General features: G+C 36.2%; 1 protein-coding gene across 3 annotated transcripts in view; it reads right to left on the bottom strand.

Moving 5' to 3' along the window:
• The window catches only part of ZMYM2 (zinc finger, MYM-type 2), a 161,964-nt gene that overhangs the window by 66,612 nt on the left and 73,078 nt on the right, over nucleotides 1-22,274 (bottom strand). For all 3 annotated transcript variants that reach the window (XM_011976529.1, XM_011976528.1, XM_011976530.1), the window contains 6 exons: nucleotides 19,211-19,282; nucleotides 12,812-12,962; nucleotides 12,262-12,377; nucleotides 8,144-8,260; nucleotides 5,022-5,172; nucleotides 2,525-2,697 (listed from right to left, as the gene is read on the bottom strand). In XM_011976529.1, coding sequence (XP_011831919.1) covers nucleotides 2,525-2,697; nucleotides 5,022-5,172; nucleotides 8,144-8,260; nucleotides 12,262-12,377; nucleotides 12,812-12,962; nucleotides 19,211-19,282 — 780 coding nt within the window. The remainder of the gene's footprint in view (nucleotides 1-2,524; nucleotides 2,698-5,021; nucleotides 5,173-8,143; nucleotides 8,261-12,261; nucleotides 12,378-12,811; nucleotides 12,963-19,210; nucleotides 19,283-22,274) is intronic.

Raw genomic sequence — 22,274 nt, forward strand, 5'->3', positions numbered from 1 at the left:
AAAAAAAAAAAAAAAACTCTCAATAAACTAGATATTAAAGAAATATACCTCAAAATAAGAGTCAACTATGACAAATCCACAGCGAACATCATACTGCATGGGCAAAAGCTGGAAGCATGCATTCCCCTTGAAAACTGGCATAAGACAAGGATGCCCTCTCTCACCACTCCTGTTCAACACAGTATTGGAAGTCCTGGCCAGAGCAATCAGGAGAGAGAAAGAAATAAAGGGCGTCCAAATAGGAAGAAAGGATGTCAAACTTTCCCTGTTCACAAATGACATGATCCTATATCTAGAAAACTCCACACACTCAGCCCAAAAGTTCCTTCAGCTAATAAACAACTTCAGCAAAGGATACAAAATCAATGTACAAAAATCACCAGCTTTTCTATATGCCAACAACAATCAAGCTGAGAGCTAAACTAGAAACACAATCTCATTGAAAATTGCCACAAAAAGAATAAAATACCTAGGAATACAGCCAATCAGGGAGGTGAAAAATCTCTACAAGGAGAACTACAAAATACTGCTCAAAGAAATCAGAGATGACACAAACAAATGGAAAAATATTCCATGCTCATGGATAAAAAGAGTCAATATCATTAACATAGCCATACTGCCAAAGCCATTTACAGATTCAATGCTATTTCCATTAAACTACCAATGACACTCTTCGCAGAACAACCACAAAAAAAACATGTCTTTAATTCTATGGAACCAAAAAAGAGCCCAAGTAGCCAAGGCCATCCTAAGCAAAAAACGCAAAAAGGACAAAGCTGGAGGAATCATGCTACCTGACTTCAAACTATGCGATAGGGATACAGTAACCAAAACAGCATGGTACTGGTACAAAAGCAGACACATAGACCAATGGAACAGAATAAAGAGCCCAGAAATGAGGTCGCACACCTACAACTATCTGATCTTCAACAAACCTGACAAAAACAAGCAATGAGAAAAAGATTCCCTATTCAATAAATGCTGCTGGGATAACTGGCTAACGATATGGAGAAGACTGAAATTGGATCCCTTCCTTACACCACACACAAAAATTAACTCAAGATGGATTAAAGACTTAAATGTAAAACCCAAAACTTTAAAAACCCCTGAAGCCAACCTAGGCAATACCATTCTGGACATAGGAACCAACAAAGATTAAGATGCCAAAAGCAACTGCAACAAAAGCAAAAACTGTCAAATGGGATTTAATTAAAAAGCTTCTGCACAGAAAAAGCATGCACACATATGTTTGTTGTAGCACTATTCACAACAGCAAACACTTAGGGTCAATCTAAATGCCTACCAATAGTAGAGTGGATAAAGAAAATGTGGTTCATATATACCACGGAATACTATGCAGCGATAAAAAAGAGATTATATCCTCTGAAGGAACATGGATGGGACTGGAGGCCATTATCCTTAGCAAACCAACACAGGAAAAGAAAAGCAAAAGATGAGAACACAAACACATAACGGGAACAACAGACACTGGGGACTACGAAAGAGTGGAGGATAGGAGGAGGGAAAGAAACAGGAAAAATAACTAATGGGTAGTAGGTTTAATACCTGGGTGATAAAACAATCAGTATAACACGACCCAAACTGACCTATGTAACGATGGGTCATTTACCCATCATTTACCATGCCCCAAATTGACCTATATAAAAAACCTGCACATGTACTCCTGAACTTAAAAGTTAAATTTTAAAAGTGGATTTAGTATGACACATACACATACACACATTTATAGTTTCAAATTAAATGCTTCTGGTCTCTACTTAGCATTCCTTTCAATCTTAAAGTCCCCCAAAAGTCACAATTAAAAAGACGAAAAGCCAAAAAAGAGCAAGATGTTTCTAAAATATATCCCAAGTATCCAAAACAATTACCTGCTAACATTCAACACTGATAACATAGTCAAAAGTATTTCTATTTAGCTGTGCACGGTGGCTCACACCTATAATCTCAGCACTTTGGGAGGCTGAGCAGGACAGATCACCTGAGGTCAGGAGTTCGAGACCAACCTGGCCAACACAGTGAAACCCTGTCTCTACTGAAAGTATAAAAATTAGCTGGGTGTGGTGGCACACGCCTGTAATCCCAGCTACTTGGGAGGCTGAGGTACAAGAACTGCCTGAACCTGGGAGGTGGAGGTTGCAGTGAGCCGAGATGGTGCCACTGCACTCTAGCCTGGGTGACAGAGATTCCATCTCAAAAAAAAAAAAAAAATTCTACTTAGTGAAATAAAGACACAACAAATTTTAGAAAAACATCCATTTTGTTAAACTACAATGCTGACAATATAGGTATATCCTAATCTTTTGGTAATGCTTAAGTTATTAAAAAAAGAGATAAAAATGCTACTTCAAACAAGCAGAAATGACAATTTTAATGAGTATTATCAGGGTGAGGCCTTAAGTGTGCACATTTTTAAAATAAATGAGTTGCCAGATTTATAATGGTAACAGCTACAACGTTTTTTAAGACTGGTTAAAGTAGCTGCTATAATAAAGGAGTTACTCGCCTTGTAGTACCAATCCTGAAATTTTTTACAGCAGTCTTCACTGCAGAAATCTCTCACAACACCATCGAGTTCTTTAGTTGCTCCCTTCTTACACAGCTGAGAACAATAGTTGCAAGTAACACATCTCAATCCTAAACGTCTTGCAAAATCCTGTTTGTATAATAATTTGCAGCCTGAAAAATATAAGGTTTATATATTAAAACAAAAAACACACAAAAACTAATTATTGAGCAGAGACAGACCTCTTAATTGGTCAAGATTTTTCCTCTCCTGATCAAAACTGCAAAATCTACTATAATCAATATCAACCTATAAAAATTAGAACAGAATATGGGGTATTTTATTAGATAACATATTATCTAACATGGTTAAAATAATGTTTCAAGACATTAAAATCTAGTAATGTCTCAGAATTATTTTATTTGTTCTATTTAAACAGAATCTTGCTTGGGCCGGGGAAATAGATAGATAGAATCTTAAGTATCAAAGTAAGCATACCTTATACAAACAGGCATTTTAGAAAAAGGAACAATGTAGACTACTGAGAGGCTCTGAGTAAACTTACAGAGATGTTCAACCTAAGCAGGCATTTTGGCTAATTTTTCAAGCTTACCTGTCTTACATGGACCTTCAGGGAAATAAAACAGATTTATTGACTTGCCCAAAGAAAACACTTTTGTTATCTAGTCCTTTAATGAAGTATTTCTTTTTTCTAGTACATAAACGCATTAAGTACTTTTACATATCTTATTTATTCCCTATACCATCTCTACGAGGATCAATACTCTATACTTATACTGTGCTATGTAAGTAGAATGACTTACATGTTATCTACTAAAATCCTATTCATCCTTTCATAAGGACCTCAAATTATACCCCTACCACAAATGCTGCCAACGTCAAACTAGTTTAAAATGACATTTCCTATTTGCAAACATGAACTGCAATTGTTTTCTACATAATTTATTTAGCAATCATTTATGTACTGTCCTATGACTTGTTACCTTGAACTATATTTTAAAATATTCTTTAAAATTTACCTTTTTAGCTTTATCTAACTAGAGTTTGACGGTGATACTAGGTATTATGTGTTTTGTTATTTCTGACAGGTTCTAGCAGAGAACTAGGTGCAGCAAGAGAAAGCAAAAAACATGTCATTTAACAGGAAAAAAACACATGTTCTTTTTTAAAATGCTATTACACCCAGCTGGATGTATAAATCCCTCCAACTGAAAATTATCTTCTTGAATGTCAATTACCTATTTGCTGCTAATTGTCTATTCATTTTAGTAAAGTTCATATAATCCAAATGGTAGACAATTAATAACATACATGAGCAACCAACATCAGTATGTTCAGATTTATGGATCAGTAAGAATGTCACTGCACAACTCAAATGTAAAAAGACTAATTCAGAATCAATCTTTTCAATGAAACATTATAAGATTTGCCATTTTTCATTATAGCTTTGATCTTAACAGTGAAACATAGTTACTTTCCATTTCAGGTGAAATGTACAAAATTAAATTTAAATAGGAATGCCTTGTTTTATAAGCAAGCAGCACCCTCTTACGGACATGACTTTACATTACATGTTAAGACTGTAAATGAACGCACTAGTTGAATGAACTGATAAATCTTTTAATTTTGCTGTCATTCTCCACTGCTGACATTTAGGATTTTCCCACCTTTCTCTTACTCTAAACTAGCAGTTAGGAATCCACAGAAAAAGTAGATCCAGAAAAAATTATTCCTCATTAAAAAATTATAGGTAAAGATAGTAGACAGGAAAGCTGGGAGTTCAGTGCCAAGGGCCAAAGACAGAGAGTGAAAGCCAGCTTAGAGCAAGAATGTCACCTTTGGGAACAGGAATTAACAAGAACCCCAAAATTCATAGCTACAATCCTCGTTCCTATCTCTGGATAAGTAGATTTAGAATTTGAATTCATCTGTATAAGCTGCTGCCTGGCACCAGAGCAGCAAAAGTGTAGATAAGAGGAAAGGGAATTCTTGAACATACTAAAACAGAACCCAGTGTTTTCCTGGCACCCCAAATTGAATACCTAAAAGTTCCCATTTTAGTACTGCCATATGTGATTTTCTTTCTGGTATACATATTGAAAACCTTTGCAGGTTAAGTAGTGAGCTGGGCAGGGAAAATGGAGCTAATTTTCAGAAAACAATTTTAATCCACTTGGAAAACCAACTTTCAGACCACAATGTGTAGGTTTAGAAATAACATGGTATGACAATGCTTTTATTTTATTCTAAAACTTCAATGAAATAAGAGGTTATCAAATTTTTAGAGATAAAACCATCTTGAAGCCCATGTCTACAAACACATATAAAGTAACAAAACAAGTCAGCAGAAACGTAAACTCAATTTTTTTGTTTGGCTACATTAAAACTGTGCAGCCACTCTGGATATATTAAAGTATTTTGGCAAAAAACATTAAATATCAATAAATGTTATGAACAACACTGTATATACACTTGCCTTCACTACAGAAAGGTCTCTTAACGCCAGAGAAATTTACTGTTTCATGAAGAGTCTTCTCCTCTTGACAGTATTCGCAATATGTAACTATGCAATGCAACTTCTTATAGTCATCTGAACAAGTTTTGCTGCAGAACTGATGCACTTTGTTCTAAATGCACAATGGGAACCTTGGTAAGTATATGACAACCACCTCAAGAACAAGCTTAAGAAATAAACAAGCCACTTTCACAGAAGCAAAGTTAAATCATTTACCTATTTGATGTTAAGATCCTTGGGGATACATTTCCTACAGGCCATGGATGCCTAGTTTAACCAATTGACTGCCAAATTTAAACATAACTCCACAAAATTCAATGCCATTAGCTACCCTAAAATTAGTCAATGAAAGTAAAAGTATCACTAAATAAGATGATAGACTGGTGTTGCTAACATAATTGGAGAAATGGGAAGAAAATGATGGAAAATACAGCATAGGTAAACTAAAAAAAGATAAAAATTATGATACTAATAATATTTTCAGTCAAAAAGAAAAATCCTTTGTCGAGTATAAACAAGTAGGCTCCACCACATCCCCAGCACACACCTTAGCAGTAACACATCATCATGGGTAAAGCATCCAATCTGGTGCCATCACACAGTGTGCTGCAGAACTTGAGACTGAGTTGCTTCCTTTGAATGGAATATGATTAGCGTCTCCCAGGCCCAAACCCACAATAGCCAGAGCTGCTTTCCAAACATCCACCCAAGCAGGTATGAACAAGTTACAGCTTCCAGGGAGGCAGCTTTCCTCTCACTATTGAGCAGGCTACACTAAGTCTAAACCATCTACTTGACACTTAGCAAAGACGTGAAGACCGGAATAAGGAAGGTGAGGGAGTCTGGGAATCAACTCAAGTAGTAAGACAATCGTTAGTGGAAAGTTGCCCCATTATGACTGTGTAATTTATGAAAGGAAGAAGGTAACAAAGAAGCCACACGGAGTGAGGAGCAAGAGACCACTGAATTCTCAATCTCCCGGGGGACACACTCAACTCTCACTCAGTGTGGCAGTGTCTCTTAACTGCTTCTAACACTTAACCTCCATGTAAATAAAAGCAACACCCCAAAACAACTACAAAAGTGGGGTAGCACTGACATAAATGCAGCGGAAAGGACCACATTTTCATCTAGTACCAAAATTCAGTGTATGCAGGATCTTCATTTTCTATGACACTATTATTCTGTGTGCTTGCTAATGGATTTCTTTCTTTATTCCCTCATCACTCCTTTATTATCTCTTACTGGGCCTTCATTCTTACTGCTGTTACTTAAAGGTTATCAGTCACTAAGAATCATCACTGGACGCCAACAACAGTCTCAAATAGGGATTGGTTTAAATGATCTGGAGACAGCACCGAAGAATATAATAAACTAAAAAATGTTCCAGTCACTAAACGGTTAAAATGAAATTTCAGGTTTCCAAAGTATTTTAGAAATCATGTAATCCAGGCTGGGTGCAGTGGCTCATGCCAGTAACCTCAGCACTTTGGGAGGCCAAGGCGGGCGGATCACCTAATGTTGGGAGTTCAAGACCAGCCTGGCCAACATGGTGAAACCCCATCTCTACTAAAAATACAAAAATTAGCCAGGCATGGTGGCAGGCGCCTGTAATCCCAGCTACTTGGGAAACTGAGGCAGGAGAATCGATTGAACCTGGGAGGTGGAGGTTGCAGTTAGCTAAGATTACGCCATTGCTACTCCAGCCTGGGCAACAGAGCAAGACTCCATCTCAAAAAAAAAAAAAAAAGAAAGAAAGAAATCATGTAATCCAGTTCTCAGTACCACCTTTCACCTAAGACTTAGATACTGAATGACTCACCAACAGCTACTAATAAATTTTGGCTCAAGAACAGTGTTAATACTACATCTTCTAAATCTTGCATACCATTTTATCATATACTCCATGCACTACCTCCCACCCAGCCCCACCCCTAAAGGAGTGAAAAGAAACAATGGCCAAAGGCAAGCATTGCTCAAGAAAGCAATGGGCAGCCTGGACAGCCTTGTCCATCTATCCATCTATTACTGCCCCTTTATGAAATAAAAGTCAATGATCAGAGTTGTTGCTAATTGAGACATGTCAAAGCAAATTAGTAAACTAGTGAAAAACGGGAAAAGAAAATAAACTTGTATTGGGATTCACAGGCCACTATTCGTTTATTAAAACACAATTATGGCCAGGCGTGGTGGCTCATGCCTGTAATTCCAGCACTTTGGGAGGCTGAGACGGGCAGATCACTTGAGGTCAGGAGTTCGAGACCAGCCTGGCCAACATGTTGAAACCCCATCTCTACTAAAAATACAAAAATTAGCTGGGCATGGTGGTGCCCACCTGTAGTCCTAGCTACTTGGGGAGGCTGAGGCAGGAGAATCACCTCAACTGAGGAGACAGAGATTGCAGTGAGCCGAGATCATGCCATTGCATTCCAGCCTGGGCAACAAAGCCAGACTCTGAGGAAGAAAAAAAAAAAAAAGAAAAAAAAACAATTACAGAATTGTATCATTTTCTTTTTTTTTTTAATTATACTTTAAGTTCTAGGGTACATGTGCACAACGTGCAGGTTTGTTACATATGTATACATGAGCCATGTTAGTGTGCTGCACCCATTAACCTGTCATTTACATTAGGTGTATCTCCTAATGCTATCCCTCCCCCCTCCCCCCAGAATTGTATCACTTTATAAATGACAATGTGGTATATGACTAATACATTCTAATATGTACAGGTGCTGAGTGATAGAAAATATAGTTCTCATAATACAGGACAGGGAGAAACATGGGACAAAAAAAGGAAACACAACTGCTCTAGGTACGTAGCTAAACAAAGCGACATTCTGTAAACTATTATGAACATAATGTATCAGGAATATGACTTCAATAATTTTTCTTGGACCTAAAAAGAAATAGATCCTCTGTTGGTTTTCCACTCCCACATGAGAATAAATAATCCAATCACAAAAAAAATCTGAAAAGCATATTCTTATATACCAAGAAATAGGTTTCCAGATAGAAATACAACACATATTTTACTAGACTTTCTTTTTAGCACTAGATAACACACATTGCAAAATACAACTTGCCTCCCATTCCAGGATTTCTGGTTTTGAACAAAAGGAATTTTTGCAGTAGTTGCATTTCAACTGAATATCACTTGGCGCTACAAACTGGCCATTTGGAGATGACTGCATACTTAGAGCCTAAAACAAAGAACAAAAGATACTAAGCCTAACATGTATTTTTGAATTTCTATTTATGATTACTGTCAAATATCCACGATGTCCAGAAAGTAACATGTATCTTGCTTAGATATCTTTTCAGCACATAAAACTCATTTCCAAATTTTCTCCTTAAAAATTATAATAGTAAATGTTAGTTTTATAAAATTGAAATTCAATTTATTTTTTAACCACAGAATTATTATTTACCTAAAATAAAAGAAAAAAGAAAAAATCATACATTCAATCATGATCTGTTTACTTAAAGAAAATGTAAGGAAGTAATAGTAAGCAAATAATAGTGAGGTTAAGTTGCCCATGTTCTGAACTAACAGAAGTTTAAAAAAACAAAAACCTAGTTCTTATTGCTATCTCCAATAACCATCAAATATCTAATTTACTAATGTTTTGTGCCACTGCATCACTACTACAATTTTCATTCCAAGACTACCAGTGAAATAGGCCTATGTTGGCCAGGCACAGTGGCTCACATCTGTAATTCTAGCACTTTGGGAGGTCAAGGCGGGCAGATCACCTGAGGTCAGGAGTTCGAGACCAGCCTGGTCGACATGGCGAAACACCATCTCTACTAAAAATACAAAAATTAGGCCAGGCGTGGTGGCTCATGCCTGTAATCCCAGTACTTTGGGAGGCCAAGGCGGGTGGATCACTAGGTCAGGAGATTGAGACCATCCTGGCTAACATGGTAAAACCCAATTTCTACTAAAAATACAAAAAATTAGCTGGGGGTGGTGGCAGGTGCCTGTAGTCCCAGTTACTCAGGAGGTTGAGGCAGGAGAATGGCGGGAACCCAGGAAGCGGAGCTTGCAGTGAGCCGAGATCATGCCACTGCACTCCAGCCTGGGAGACAGAGCGAGACTCCGTCTCAAAAAAACATTAATAATAAAATTAGCCAAGCGTGGTGGCACATGCCTGTAATCCCAGCTACGGGGGAGGCTGAGACAGGGAAAATCGCTTGAACCCAGGAGGCAGAGGTTGTGGTGATCCGAGATCACACCACTGCATTCCAGCCTGGGTGACAGCAAGACTCCATCTCAAAAAAAAAAAAAAAAAAAAAGGAAAAGAAATCGGCTTATGTTACATTTAAAAATTGATCATTAGGAGAAAAAAGATTTACACACTGGTGTTCATACTAGGAATTTTAGTATTCCTTTTTTTAAAGTTAAAACAATTTACAGGCTGGACACTGTAGCTCACACCTATAAGTAATCCCAGTACTCTGGGAGGCAGAGGCGGGTGGGTTGCTGGAAGTCAGGAGTTCGAGAACAGCTTGGCCAACGTGGCGAAAGTCTGTCTCTACTAAAAATACAAAAATTAGCTGGGCATGGTGGCAGGTGCCTGCAATCCCAGCTACTCGGGAGGCTGAGGCAGGATCACTTGAACCCAGGAGGCAGAAGATGCAGCGAGTCAAGATCACGCCACTGTACTCCAACCTGGGCAACAGAGTGAGATTCTGTCTCCAAAAAAAAAAAAAAATTTACAGAACAAGACACAATATAAGTATACATGGACATTAACAGATTTTACCTAATTCCTAATCTGAATGGTGAGGACACTGGTATTTAATTATCATTCTTTTTAACCGTATCACACATATATTATATACAATCTTAATGCATGAAATAGTTAATAAAAATTAGCTATTCAATGCACAGTAGGAGAAAAAAACTACCATTTTTAAAACTTCTGCATACACTGTACAACACCAAGTTTGTGAAAAATAAGATATACAGATTTAAGACTATCAGATGAATAAATTTAAAAAATAAAAGCCAATATTACCCTTAGTGTTTCCAAAAAATTTGAGTCCCATTAAAGTTAACTAGTCTTTCAAAACAAATGGAATATGCAACAGTCTGAATGTTAGTGTTCCCCCACAAATTCAAAGGTTGAAATCCTAAACCCCAAGGTGACAGTATTAGAAGAGGTAGAGGCTTTGAAAAGGTGGTCAGACCATTAGAGCTCCACCCTCATGATCTAATCAGTCAGTACTCTTATAAAAGAAGCCTGAGGGAGCTTGTTTGCTACCTTCACCATGTGAAGACACAGCAAGAAGGTACCATCCATGAAGAACAGACCTTCATCAGACAACAAATTGCCAATGCCTTATCTTGGACTTACTCACCTACAGACTGTGAGAAACAAATTTCTATTTATAAGCTACCAGTCTAAGGTATTCTGTAATAGCAGCCTGAATGGACTAAGAGGGAATACTATCCTATTATCTTACTTTTAAAAGGAAAAACACCTAATGAAGATATAAAGTTCAAAACATATGGTTTGCTTTATGATAAAGGGAAAAACGTTGCTTTTCTGTCAATTTTGTATTTATATGCAGAGTGATGAGGCTACCTGTAGGTCTATCTGGATGTATTCCTCAAAATAAGAGCCTAAATTAAGTACAGTCGGTCCTACATATGCATGGATTCAACCAACAGAGGATCAAAAATTTTAAAAAAAAGATGATTGCATCTGTATGGACACGTACAGTCATTTTCTTCTTGTCACTATTCCCTAAACAACACAGTATAACAACTCTTTACATAGCATTTACATAGCATTAGATATTAAGTATAATCTAGAGGTGATTTAAAGTACACAGGAAGACTTGCATTGTAGGTTACATGCAAATACTATGCCATATTATATAAGGGATTTGGGCATCCCTGGATTTTTATATCTGCAGGAGGTCCTGGTACCACTTGCCCATGGATATCGAAGGATAACTGTATATCTTAAAATATACAATGTACATATACAGAGGATCTTATCAAATCATGGGTGATACAAGTTTCATTAATGAAAAGGGCAGTTACAACATTTTCAATTATCAGTTTAGTTTATCCAACAACATCAAAAAACAAAGTTCAAGATCTGACAAGCAGCATACTACAGACACTGTCTGCCTCTCTTTTAATTAATAATTATTCCTTAATTTCTAGTTTAAGAAAAGCCAACAAGGCAAAAGCAGTATCTACCACTGTAAGGATGTATCAATGGCCATGATCCCAACTTCTAAAATAACAAGTCTTAAATGTGGTTTATCACCTAAGTTCAGTAAGAATATTACTATTAACAAAAACTGACACTCATTTGAATTCAAAAATACCTCAATTTAAATACTAATAAGTGATATAGTAACTATTATAACATACTTAAGAAACTATATTTTCAGTTTAAATAAATCAACATAGAGCACAGCACCTGGAACAAAGCAGAATTGTTGGATGAATTAACTCATGAAGCATGGCTTTATGCACAGGTTTGAACCTTTGGGTAATACCCTGAAATTTTCACACACAACAGGTAAACCTAATCGTATCACCTAACTAATGCCTGAATTCTCTCTAAACTATTCCTTCCTAGTGGTCAACAAGGTTAAGTTTGAGCACTTCCAATAATCTATCTTCTGAGACTATCCATACTCCAAATTTGAAGAACTACGTCAGAAAGTCTTTGTTTACATTTACCAAAATGAAAAATGTCTCCCCAAAACTGATCTTGTATTAAATTAAGGCCTCGTGTAAAAAATCTAATTCCCTCTTTACATGGTCTGTTTCTAACATATGAAGAAAGCATGTATTCTTATCACTTCTAGGCTAAACACATCTAGGTCCTCCATCCATTTGTCATGTAAGAGTTCCCCTTACGGTTCACATTTTATTCAAACCATCTAATAAGAAAAAACTACACATCAGCACTGAACTAACCTATATTAAAATTTCTTTTCCTTCAAAATCTACATCAGAGTAGCAATTATAATTTCAATTAGAATATCCAGGCTAAAATGGAAAACTGGTACAGCTGCATATTCTGTGACTAGGATATCCACCTTCCAATTTGACCCTCAACAAACTATGTAAAAATTAAGATAAAATAAAGATAAAGCATATTATATTACACTGGTTATTTTCTATGTGTATTTTATTGGGGGCATGGGTTATGCAAAATAAACAACAAACCTGAAATTTAGCCACACAACTGGAATTGCAAAAGTTATACAGTTTTCCATCAGGCATTGTGGCTTGGTATTGAGGTAAAGAGTTTCGCTTACAAAAATGGCAAATAATTCCCAAACCTAGGAAAGAAAAGGTACATATCTGATTTGTTTATAAAGTAATAAAAAAGTTTTTTAATCTTAACTGCTGAGATTATAGACGTTTCTGTTAAAAAATAAACTATTATTATTTGCACCTTCAATAATGAAGATAATTTGCACCTTAAAAATATTGTCATAAAGGACTCTGATATTATGCCACTAAAACATACATAGATACAGAGAAAAAACTCAGTTTTAGGTAATTTTTTAGATGGAGTAACAATTTTAGTTAAGAACACAGATATGAAGAGAACTAAAAAACTAGTACAGAATAATCAAAATAATTAGAACAGTTTTCAAAAAGATTAATAGAAAATAAAAAGCTTTTAAAAACAAGCATAAAAACATTAAGAGTATTTATGCAAAAATTATTTTGTAAAGTTTTTTTAACTATCCAAATATGTGAAACTTACTTTGTGATTTTGCATATTTTGTCTTGTGACTGTTCATACAAGCAGTTGAACAATATGGCTCCATATATCCATTAGGACCTATACACTGAGTCATATCAAAAAACCTGCACTGTGTTCGGCAACCAGTACAAGTTGTCAGTTTTCCGTATTTCTAAAATTTGAAACATAAAAAGATAATTTTTAAGACCACAACTTAACTAGAAAATAATTACCAGTTTTTCATTACACTTTTTGTCTCTGCAAAACAATCCTGCTAATTTCTAAACAGGTTTAGAGTCACGAGTCTTCATCTACATACGGTTTAGAGTCACGAGTCTTCATCTACATACAAACTATTGACTATGCAACAACTGTTAAGGTTCAAACAAAGCAATGATCATCATCAAAGTTGCCTTCAAAAATAGAATGTTTTTCTCTCTATTATATTTAGTTTAACAGAATCCCTACATAAAGGTAAGTAAAACTTGAAAATTTAGGAAAGGCACAGTGCTTTTTGTTTACAATGAGGATATACTTCTTTGTCATTTGACAAAATAAATTAAATGGAACTATGAAATATAAGCCTTAATAATAAAAAGTATGGTGAAGAATGAATTTGAAGATTTTAAATCATTTTCCCACTGAGCTGCTATTGTTCCAAGCACTTCTGGAACGTCTCTTAAAAATGATTTATCACCTATCTACTACATTTGAAATCTCATTCAATCACAATCAAACACAAAAAATTTTTTGAATTAAAAAAAAATTTAAACCACATTCAAAATGACTTCTGGCTATAAAATGAAGTAAATAATTCATCAATAGATAATAATAAAGTTAAGCCTCCTGCCAAAAGTGAATACAGTAATGTGCCAAATAACGATGTTTCACTCAATGATTGTAATGCCATATTTTTACTGTACCTTTTCTATGTTTAGACATATGTAGATACACAACTACTTACCATTGTGTTACAACTGCCTGCAGTATTCAGTACAGTAACACGTTGTGCAGGCTTGTAGCCTAGCAGCAACAGGCTATACCATTTAGGTTTGTTTGAGTACACTCTGTGATGTTCATAAAACAAACTTGCTTAACGATGCATTTTTCAGAATGTATTCTTGTCATTAAGCAATGCCTGACTATATGCGCCAACAAGATAATGAAAAAAAAAAAAAAAAAAAAGGAGATAAAGAATATGAGAGGCAGGGTGTGGCTCACACCTGTAATCCCAGCACGCAGGGAAGCCTAGCGAGGTGGATTGCTTGAGCCCAGGAATTTGAGACCAGCCTAGGTTCAAGCAATCACCTATTTTTTTTGGTGGGGGTGTATTTTTTTTTTGTAGAGAACTGCTTGAGCTCAGGAGTTCAATAACAGCCTGGGCAATACAGCAAGACCCCCATCATCCACAAAAAGAAAAAAAAAGGTAGAAATAAAAAAGAAAGGCTAGCCTTCAAGTGCAACCTGTTTTGATCCTCTTTCTGAGTGGCTGCAAAATTCTGTCATAATCAAGTTAAATCAAATATCACAAATCATGTTGCAAAATAATTGTATCCATTTTCCATCTGATGTTGCAATTAAATCCGTCTTCATACCCACGAGCATCTATACAATATGAAAATATAAGAAGGCTTCAAACTGTTCCATAGACAGCATAAATAATAGGTGTTATACATAACAATCAGGCCAAAAATAACAACTGAAATGAATACACCGCATGGAAAAATGTCACAAATACCACAGGGTTTCTTTCAGAAAATGAAGGCAATAAATGGAAGGCAAAAAGAAACAAAAAAATACAATCAACATCAAGAAAAAGATCTTTCAGCTCGAAACGAATAGAAAAAGTATAAGAAACCACAGCTGTTTATGTGCCAGGAATGCACATTCATTATCATCCTATTAAAAAAAACACTTAGGCTGCCTACTTCCTCATTTACTGAAATATCAACTAAAGAAAGCCCTCAATTTTGCTTTTCAAAGTGGAAATCAACTCATTCTTTAATGACAGGTCCTCCTTCAAAAATATTTGTCAACTGCAAAAGAATAGTGACAAGGAAAAAATAAAAATGACTGCAAACATATCTTATCATGATGTATAAGCACAATAGAGAAGAATGCTCTGTTTTTGTTTCCTGAGGTCTATTTGATGACTTAAATTTCTATACTGGAAAAGGGACAAAAACAAAGCAAATCAATGAAACAGAATATAACATGTTTAAAACTTGAAATGATAGTACAAATTAGTAATGCTATAAAATATTCGGGACAACTGCCACTATGTTGCAAGCTTGCAAGACAGAAAAGCCAGCTCCCACTGGATGTCTGCAGAGGCCTCCATGTATCGGCACCTATAAAGAATTCCTTTACTGATATAAATTAAGTTCCACCATCTAATCAAATCATGGATTTGATTTCTATTTGAAACATTCTTCAAACTGACTGAGTCTATCCGTGATCCCAACACTGATTTTATTGGCAGAATGATTAAATAATTAGTAACAGTTTTAAGACATCAAGTAAACATGGAGTTAGGCAACTGTTCCATACAGACAAATAATTTTATCTAAAGAGAATGAAGGCCGGGTGCAGGGGCTCACACCTGTAATCCCCACACTTTGGGAGGCTGAGGTGGGCAGATCACGAGGTTGGGAGTTCAAGACTAGCCTGGCCAACATGGTGAAACCCCATCTCTACTAAAAATACAAAAGTTAGCCAGGCGTGGTGGTGCATGCCTGTAGTCCCAGCTACCCGAGAGGCTGAGGCACAAGAATCACTTGAACCCAGGAGGCAGAAGCTGCAGTGAACCAAGATCGTGCCACTGAACTCCAGCCTGGGCAACAGAGGGAGACTGTCTCCAAAGAAAAAAAAATAAGAAAAAGAAAATGAGAAAGTACTATCAGAATGACAGAATCACTGAGAATATTTCAATACTGCCACTTTCACAGCTACCGCTGCCTCAAAGAACCAATTAATGAAAGAACATTAGCCAAAAGGGAAATGTAATTTTATGCCATGTTTACTCAGCTTCATATGTAAGCAATCAAAATAATCATATTTAAATTTCATACAAATTTATATGCATCCTATAAACACATATTTAGTGATGTAAAGGAACAAAGCTTTGTGGAATAAATTCAGAATTAAAATATTCCCTTTTTGGACATGGGGAAAAACAAGCCTACATGTAACTTCAGTGAAAAAGAATGAGATAGAACGAAGTAAAACAAGATATGGAAAAGGTAAAAAGTAGATATGATGGGTAAGTTTATGACAAACTGGCTCATTTTCAGTCTACTCATTTAAAAGATGTACCTTATATTTTAATTTTAACCAATTTCACGTGGATATCAAAACTGTCACGACTTTACAACTTCTCTCAAATTTTCCTTCTACATATAGGAAATACATTTCATTTGTTACATTTGGACCAAGCAAGGAGACCACATGGGAAGGTAATCAAGAAAGAATGGCTTGATGTACCTGTTGCTGCAAATCTAATTTAGGATATGGGGTCCTGAGATACAGCCTGCATATTATCTACTTTCCTAGCCATATTCAAATACAATATGAACTTTAGTCCGTGACACTGCACAGTAAAAAAATTACCTTTATATTTACTAACCTCTTATTGAAATTTAACATTCTCTTTCACTCTGATTGGAGGCAACAAACTTACTTCATTAGTTTAATAGGGCCTATGACTGTCAAAAATAAAAATTCCCAATTTTTATATCACTCTTAGTATCCCTTAACATATCAACTACATTCAACTTTACTTCAAAATTATAGTTATTAACCACTGTATTTTATTCCTAAACACATTAAAATAAAGCAGCACATTTCAAAAATTTTTTAAATATTTTGGTAACTATATTTTGATATAATTGGTTGTCTTTGTAATCACAGGCATTTAATGCATTTAATAACATTCTGAGAATGAATCTGTCCTTATTACCAAAGGAGTCCAAAGCACTGAAATAGTGAAGAACCTTGATTAGAAGAAGCGGCAATAAAACTTAAACAATGACATATTATAATATTTATTATAATAAATAATTCCAAGTAAAAATTACAATTCATTTATTCAATAAAACCTGGAAATCATCTCTTCATATTGCAAGATTTGTTTGTGCAGAGAAAAAAGGGTTTAAAAATTTATATACCATTGTGTTTTACTTTTCCCTCTTACTGTATAATTTACAATTTTTCTTTTAACAGACATATTCTAACTTTGTAATTTAAGGATTTTTTTCTAATTGACAACAGATGGCTAACAATAGTGGGTGAAAAGTTTGCTTAACTTAAACAGATACAGAGAGAAAAAGAGCAACTTCACCCTGGAGACACCTGACAGACATCCCCTTCAACAAGTTAACACACGATAACAGAACACAGACAGCACGTGCTTCCTGATGTGCACGAAGAGGGACACACCATCGCTTAGGAGGTATTCACGCCAAAAATGCATTACCTCAATCTAATCTTGAGGAACTATTAAACAAACACAAAGTGAGGGATGCTCTCCAAAGTGGTATTCAAAATGTCAAGTCGTAAAAGACAAACAAAAACTAGGGAACTATTTAGATTAAAGCAGAGGTAACTTCCACTCCCAACCAACAGAAACTAGATTTAAACCTCCTACCCACCTTTAACAACTAGAAAATTACACACACACACACACAAACAATGGTTTTCAAACTCTACACACAAGGTAGCACAGAACTGTATACCTAAGAAAAGGGAAACAAATCAAGTGAGTCCTGTGGCTACCAAAGCTTGAGGCCTAGAAATAGCTGGGGGAAGGGGAGGTTAACAGAGCCTACTTACTAGTCAAACTGAGTTGAGGAAACACAAGGCTTTCAAGGCAGCTAGAATTATTTGTGAGATGAAAGCACCTAAGGCCAGAGAAAGAACCCCAGAATCACAAGAAAGCATTAGGCTAACAATTCCCAAAGAACACACATGGCCAGGAATACTCTGGATTGCTACCTGTTCAAGAGTGGGATGACCCTGTAACCCGGGAAGATTCAGATCTCTCCAGGTATCATCACGGTAGTACGAATGAAGAGCCACAGACTACAGTTTGCTCTACCAAAGAATTTTCAAAAACTTAAAAACAAGCCTCAAAAGGATCCAAATAACTCACGGTTAATTTGACAGCACGCCATGCCAGAACAAAGTCCAACAAAACGTTGAAAATAATACCACAAAATCCAGCAACCAATAATGTAAAATTCACAATATTCTGAATCAAACTTAAAAATGACAGGCATTTTGTCAAAAAAAAAAAAAAGGCAGGAAAATGACTCATTACCCGGAAGAAGAAAAAAAATAAAAATCAAACTATAGAAACAGATCTAGAAATGGCAGATACGAACACAGTAGGCAAAGATGTTAAAAAAACATTATAAATATGCTAATATATTAAAATAGTAGTAGAGGAAAACATGAACACAATTAGGCAGGAAATAGAAGATACAAAAGAGACTCAAATGGAACTTTTAGAGATGAAAAACATAACATCTGAAAAAATATGCTGCATGGTATTCACAGATGATTTTTTAAAAGATCAGCAAACTTAAAGATACAGCAATAGAAACTTTCCAAAATGGAGTACAGAAGGGAAAAAAAGACTAGGAAAAACAAACAATACAAATAGAAACAACAATGCAAAACCGATACAAAACAATATAAAAACAATACAAAACAATACAAAACAAAGCCTCGGTGACTGGGAAAGTGGCAGGAATACATCTGGAATTGGGGTCTCAGAAGAAGAGGGTTGGGAAACGGCCTAAAAAAAATATTTAAACAAATAATGGCCTAGGATCCTGTACTGGATTCTAGACAAGAAATAATTGTTTTTCATTTGTTGTAAGGGACATTAATGGACAAAATTTGAATAAGCTCTATTGACTAACCTGATAATAGTTTACTGACGTAAATTTCATTATCTTGATAACTGTACTACAGTTAAAAGTCTTCCTAATTTTAAACACTTATTACTAATTCATGTATCTGGATTAACAGAAATACAGGCTTAGAAATTTTTTTGAAAGGGTTTTTTTTTTTTAACTTTTCAGGTAGGCACAAAAGAGAGGATTTTTATATCCTATTATCAAATGCCTACTGTGTACAAGGTATTGTGCACTAAAAAAATTATATCTGAAAATAATTTCCTAAGAACATAAATATCTAAAGACAAATGAGCATATCACAAGAAAATACATGTAAAAGTAGTGAAATTAGAAATCTATCTATGTCTTGGAGATAAAACATTCATCATGTGATACAATTTAAGTTTGGAAATTTTAATATATTTCAAATTGCACAAGATTTTTCAGATACACATTAATGACAGTAGTAGCAGTGCTCGAAAATGTGAAGGCCTTGAACTCCATTTACACTCCTGCTCACCTCAGGCTGCATTAAGAAAGAGTCCTGCATGTGATCTCGAACCTCCTTCAGGAAGCTGGGATGGCTACCTACCTAAAAAAAAGATTTTAAAAGACTTTATAAACACACATAAAGAACAGCTGCTAGATTGAAAGGTAAATAAGCATTATGTAAAAGTTGTTTCTCAATTGTATTTTGTGACTTACAAACTCATTCCAACTTTTAAAAATGTCTGCCTGTCCTGTCCCCACTACTGTTGACCAACTTAAAGAATAATCAAATAATTACATCTCAGAAAAAATGGTATAATGATAAAACAGTAATAATGGGCTAAGGAATTAAAGATAGACCTGACTCACCTCTAATTTCTGAGAAAAATCACTTCTTTTTTTTTTTGAGACAGAGTCTCGCTCTGTCGCCCAGGCTGGAGTGCAGTGGCCGGATCTCAGCTCACTGCAAGCTCCGCCTCCCGGGTTTACGCCATTCTCCTGCCTCAGCCTCCCGAGTAGCTGGGACTATAGGCGCCCGCCACCTCGCCCAGCTAGTTTTTTGTATTTTTTTTAGTAGAGACGGGGTTTCACCGTGTTAGGCAGGATGGTCTCGATCTCCTGACCTCGTGATCCGCCCGTCTCGGCCTCCCAAAGTGCTGGGATTACAGGCTTGAGCCACCGCGCCCAGCCAGAAAAATCACTTCTAATTTGGAGTGTTCTAAGATCTCTTTAAAACCTATTAAACTCTAATACTTACAATGAAACTCAAAGCTTCCTAAATTAAGTCATTTGGAGATTACACAGCTACAATTTCTACCATATGCAAAATGGACTGAGACTTTTTTATTTATTTATTTTTTTTTTGAGATGGAGTTTTTGCTCTGTCGTCCAGGCAGTGGCATGATTTCGGCTCACTGCAACTTCCGCCTCCTGGGTTCAAGCAATTCTCCCACCTCAGCCTCCTGAGTAGCTGGGATTATAGGTGCCTGCCACCACACCTGGCTAGTATTTTTAGTAGAGACAGGGTTTTATCATGTTGGCCAGGCTGGTCTCCAACTCCTGACCTCAAGTGATCCACCCACCTCGGCCACCCAAGTGCTGCGATTACAGTCATGAGCCCGGCATGTTTGAGAAATTCTTCTGAAAGCACACATGACAGCTTCCAGAATATAATACAAATATATATCCTTACTCCTTGCACAAAAGTTTTAAAAGACATGCTTCCCGCTTTCCATGAAAGTCAAAATACTATGCTAGAAAAGGAAAACTACTGAAAGGCATGGGGCAAGCGTTATACAGTCTCCACCACCAGGATCTAGATTATTAACTACGTGTATCAATACACTTCAGAAACTAATTGAGCAATGAGAGCACAGATAAAAACAGCAAAAGGCAGCTAAGTTAACTGTCACAGACAAAGGTCGGGGGGGAGTGGAAAGGAAGGAAGGATGATGACACAGTTTTAGCTCCCAGGCTGCAGAAAAAGAAGACACTCGCTCTAGCATCTCATGTAGTCGTCTCCAAACACATCCAGCTGGGTCTCTTTATCAGTAAAATAGTAGGGCAGGGACTCCCACCGATTTGTTAACTAATGAATTATGAACATACAGTATGTAATTATAAAACATGCAAGTAATTTTAAAGAATAAAGGAAGAAACGCTTTTTTAAATAATTTTTATTTCTTTAATAATAGTACAAAGAACATTTTCTTTATCCACTGGAGTAGAATCATTTGGTCTCAGTAGAGGTTATGTGGAGAACAGGATAAGGAACTCCTACTTCTCTAGTCAGGGCAGTATCAGCTAATGTCCAGAAAGGAACCGGAACTCCCATATCCACTCAGCAATAACCAGCTGCTTCTCCTCCACAGGTGTAGAGGCCACGTAGAGAGGCTGACCTTTTATCTCCACTTGGCAATAACAGCACTCAAAATGTTCAAGTTTCAGATAAAAAAATCATTTATCATGCCAAACACCAGGAAAACTATAATTTAAACAGAAAAGGACAAACAACAGATGCCAACACCAAAATTACAGAGATACTGGAGATATCTGACAAAGATTTTAAAGCAATCATCATGAAAGTGCTCCAACAACCAATACACATGCACTTAAAAACAAGTGAACACACAGAAACTTCTAGAAAATAAATAGAAGATATAAAGAATAAAATGGAAAGAGTCAGTGAACAGGAAGATAGAATTATAGTACCCCACCTGAAAAACAGACTGGGTGGGGGGAAAAGTAAAACAGAGCCTTAGGGATCTGCAGGCTGGTAACAAAACTAAAAAAAATAAAAAATAAAGTAACATTCATGTCATTGGAGTCCCAAAGGGAAAGGAAAAAGAGGACAGAGTTACAAAAGTCCTCCGAAAACACTACTGTTTTAAATGTCTCAAATTTGGCAAAAGACATAAATCTACAGATAGAAGGTTAGCGAACACTAGGAAGGATAAAACCCAAAGAAACACCAAGATACACCAAATTTAAATTTCTGAAAACCAAAGACAAAAAATCTTGAATCTGGCAAGAGAAATGACACACCTGTAGGGGAAATACAGTTGAAATAGCAGCTAGAGAAACAGTAAGACAAGTTTCTCTACTCCACAGACCCTAATCCCATTCACACAAAAAAGGCCAGTTAGCCTAGACTTCCACCCTGGCCTGGCTACAACGTGATGCCTCACCCCAGCACCCTAGCAATGGTAAAGTCAGAGAAGGCCAAGCAGGAAACTTGAACTTCCACCCCACTGGGTGGTAATTAGACAACTTAACCACCTCCACCCTAACTGAGGAGGTCTGACCCAGCAGAAAGCCAGAACTTTTACCAACGACTTGCAGTAAAGAGGCCAAGACTGATATCACAGAATCTGAGGAGCAGTAAAGGAAAGAACCAAGAAAAGTAAGCAAAGGCCTAAGGGGCCCATGGAACAAGATCAAACAGACCAACATGTACTTTATGAGAGTTTCAGAAAAAGAGAAAGGTGCAAAAGATTATTTGAAAAATTAATGGCTACAAACTTCCCATATTTGATAATAGACACAAATCTACAAATTTAATAAACACAACAAATTACACGTAGGATAAACTCAGA

The sequence above is a fragment of the Mandrillus leucophaeus genome, unplaced genomic scaffold, assembly GCF_000951045.1.
Source record: "Mandrillus leucophaeus isolate KB7577 unplaced genomic scaffold, Mleu.le_1.0 Scaffold168, whole genome shotgun sequence".
Lineage (NCBI taxonomy): Eukaryota > Metazoa > Chordata > Mammalia > Primates > Cercopithecidae > Mandrillus > Mandrillus leucophaeus.